This window comes from Triticum dicoccoides, chromosome 2A (assembly GCF_002162155.2).
Source record: "Triticum dicoccoides isolate Atlit2015 ecotype Zavitan chromosome 2A, WEW_v2.0, whole genome shotgun sequence".
Taxonomy (NCBI): Eukaryota; Viridiplantae; Streptophyta; class Magnoliopsida; order Poales; family Poaceae; genus Triticum; species Triticum dicoccoides.
Genome location: NC_041382.1, coordinates 734919543 through 734923315, shown reverse-complemented (window position 1 = coordinate 734923315; position 3773 = coordinate 734919543). Strand labels below are relative to the sequence as shown.

The window sequence follows — 3773 nt, the reverse complement described above, 5'->3', positions numbered from 1 at the left end:
CCGTTTAATAAGTCTCATTTCTATGGCTTCCCAGCACACGCTCAGATATAGAGATGCATTAAATCATTGCATGCAAGGATTAAATGAAAACCCACCAATGCATGTAAAAGTTCTTAGTTATTTATTGGTCAACATGCATGTATTGCAATTAATTCATTGAAAAACATAATTGTTTGAGAAAAACGAGTGCATTTATTGAGTCCTTTTGTAAACTATCAAAATTATTCCATCACTCATCATCTATTTTGGTTGGTGAGATTTTTTAGTTGAGCATTGCTATTTGGCTATCTAAACCGGTAAGGAGGGAGTACTAGTGGAGTAGCTAAAGCAGGGGATTGACCACTTGCCCGGTAAAAAGAACAATGCCACTCTTGTCCTCTCTGATTAGGAACAGGAACGGGTGATCTGCCACGAAGTCAACATGAGCCGCCGGTTCCTCCTCCGCCGTGATGGAGAACCCCATCATTAAATCAGCTTCAGTGGCCGCAGCGGCCATTGTTCCACCCTCGTTCACCTCCACAACGCACTCGTGGAGTACGTTCTGCACCGCTACAGGCGGCGCTGGCTCTGAGAATTCGATCATCTCCGACCAGTCGTATGTAAAGTGGAACGGTAGCTCCAGACCAAGGCCTTTCAGCACATCTCGCGCATCTATCTTGGATGACACCTGGAACTTTGGGATTCTCAGGTTCCTCACCGCGACGTGTCGTGTTGGGACGCAGCGGTCCAGGAACTCGGCGGTGCCGGAGGAGCTGATCTCGCGCACCAGGGCCTGCAGGCCGTCGCGCTCGTCGGGGAGGTAGATGTGCATGCTGAACTCGTGGTTGCCTTTGCTCTCGTAGGGCAGCAGCAGGACTTTGAAGCCGGGATGGCAGCTGATTCGCTGATCGTTTGTGCTCGTCATGAACGGCACGCGCACACGGCTCCCGTCGGCGTCGGGCAAGAAGAAGTCGTCGTCCAGTGTGTTGTAAGGAATGAACGGATCTAGCCATGTGCCCCTCATATAGAGCGCGTTGCCGATGACAAGGACCGTCGAGATGGCGTCGAGGTGGCCTTCTGGCATGAGGTCCTTGATGAAGCCGCCTGTCTTGTCCTCAAACCAGCGGTTGATCTCAACCCTCGCCTCTTCCACCTTAGGTTGATTAATTCTCAATTAGTTGGACAAAACAAATTAAAAATACAGGCAATATATAGCGGTATGATCGATCGACATTTTCTCTGTGTATATATAGGAACTAGCTAGGCAAGATCTGAATTGCAGCAGAAATTAAGAGAAATGTGGTTGCCGGACGGATAATAATCAATTAAGTAGTGGAGAATTACTGTGCGTACATTCTCTCTGAATGGCATGGCTCGCACCGCGGCCTTGAACTTGGAGGCGACCTTGTCGGCGAAGGCGGGCCTCAGCCGGAGCGACGCGTCCACCCAAACGCCTACTGCGCACCGGATTTGGGGCTCCACGCCATCGGCCCTCCCGAATACAAGGGTGACCACCTCCGAGGCGAGGGCCGCATGCGCAGCGCCGCGGGAGAGGCCCAGGAAGGAGACGATCTGGTCGAGGGTGTCGCCCGTGGCACCGGCAGCGAGAAGGACGAGCACGGAGTGGATAGACAGCGGGGAGATGGCCAGGTTGCGTTTCTCGCCGTCGCCGCTGAGTTGAAGCAGGAGCCGCGTGGAGAGGGCGGTCAGGTCCGTGATGGCTCCGGCGAGGTCCTCCATCTCCATGGAACGGTGCGGCGTAGGGCGGTAGGGGTGGGTGTCTCGGTGGGTGAGGCAGTGGCGAGGTGTATCGTAGGAAGGGAGTTGGGGTTTTATAATTCAAATTCCTTCCTCACGAAGTTCCAGGGTTTTACTCTATAACTGGTATTTATTGCCGGGAATGATATTACTGTACTTCGCCCTGAAGTTTTCTAGAATAAATGGGTTTTTATTTTCTTTATCAGAAAATATACAATGTGTATTATACGGTAGCGCGATATGTCACTGATCTTCTAAGCGCGCGCGCACTAGACAAAGCCGGTCGGTCGGCTAATGATCACCGCGGGTCGGACAACCGTCACGCTTGATCACGGTCCTGTCTTCATTTCTGTGGAGATGACTAGTCGCCGATGTTTATGTCAAGCCTCTCATTTTCTCACTCAAATGTATGGTCTTAACCTTTTGGATATGGTGACCTCAATGAAATAATTCAAAATGATATGGTGTAATAAAATTATGGGGTTGTTTGGTTCTAGACCTAGCATTGCTACACTTTGCCACACATTTTTGTCAAGTTTGCCTAAGGTTAGTTCATCAAAATAAGAGCCACAAGTTGGCAAGCCTAAGAAAATCTTACCACACTTTTTGTGTGTATGTCATGTGGGGTTTAAGTTTGGCTTGCCTAAGATGTGGCTGAAACCAAACACTCATTTAAATTGGTCAAACTTGCCTAACCTAAAATGTGGCAATCTTTGGCAAAGTTAGTCACAAACCAAACAACCCCTATATCATGACAATAGATGGCTAGAAGGCAATTTACGCTTCGATCTGTTGTTCCTTTTTGGGGGGTTCTTTTCTTTTCTCTTTAGCCGCTTGTTTCGATTGTGGGGCTCGTTTTGGTTTGTTCGGAGTTCATCGTGCAGGCAATTGATTTTTTTGGCTTCGCTAAGACTGTTGTGGCTCGTTGTCTGGTGCATCATTGCAGTTTGGTTAGATGCTATTTATGCGTTGTCAATTTTTGGCGGGTGCGTAGGTGATACGTCTTCAATGTATCTACTTTTCTTAACGTTTTTTCTTTTGATTTGGATTCTAATTTGCATGATTTGAATGAAACTAATCCCTGACTGACGCTGTTATTAGCAGAACTACCATGGTGTTGTTTTTGTGCAGAAATAAAAGTTTTCGGAATGGAACAAAACTTTGCGAGAATTTTTTATATAATATATAAGAATTTCTAGAGCCAACACCTACCGAATGGGGGCAATTGGGTTGGCACAACCCATTAGGGCACGCCCCCCTCACCAGGCACGCCCAGGTGGGTTGTCCCCACTTGGTGGCCCCGCAGACCCTGAACCGGTGGTATAAAATCCTATTTTTTAGAAAAAAATTGGGGAGAAAGAATTATCATGATCCACGAGACGGAGCCGCCGCCACCTCCTGTTCTTCATCGGGAGGCCAGATCTGGAGTCCGTTTGGGGCTCCGGAGAGGGGGGGTCTTCGTTCTTCGTCATCACCAACCCTTCTCCATCACCAATTCCATGATGCTCCCCACCAGGAATGAGTAATTCCTTCGTAGGCTTGCTGGTCGGTGAGGAGTTGGATGAGATTCATCATATAATCGAGTTAGTTTTGTTATGCCTTGATCCCTAGTATCCATTATGTTCTTAGATTGATGTTACTATGACTTTGACATGTTTAATGCTTGTCACTTTGGGCCCGGTTGCCATTATTTTAGATCTGAACCGCTTATGTTATCACCATTATATTCATGTTCTAGATCCGATCTTACAAGTTATAGTCACCTACTACGTGTTATGATCCGACAACTCCGGAGTGACAATAACCGGGACCACTCCCGCTGATGACCGTAGTTTGAGGAGTTCATGTATTCACCATGTGTTAATGCTTTGTTCCAGTTCTCTATTAAAAGGAGGCCTTAATATCCCTTAGTTTTCAATATGGACCCCGCTGCCACGGGAGAGTAGGACAAAAGATGTCATGCAAGTTCTTTCCATAAGCACGTATGACTATTTACGGAATACATGCCTACATTATATCGATGAACTGGAGCTAGC

At 47.6% G+C, this 3773-nt stretch overlaps 1 protein-coding gene across 1 annotated transcript; it reads right to left on the bottom strand.

Annotated features, from left to right (window-relative positions):
* Positions 1-213: 213 nt before the first annotated feature.
* On the bottom strand, positions 214-1719 carry LOC119352145 (serpin-Z1-like). Its single transcript, XM_037618870.1, has 2 exons — positions 1333-1719; positions 214-1132 (listed from the first exon to the last, which is right to left on the bottom strand). The coding sequence occupies exons 1-2, from the start codon at positions 1717-1719 to the stop codon at positions 323-325; spliced, it is 1197 nt and encodes a 398-aa protein (XP_037474767.1). The 3' UTR covers positions 214-322.
* Positions 1720-3773: the final 2054 nt, after the last annotated feature.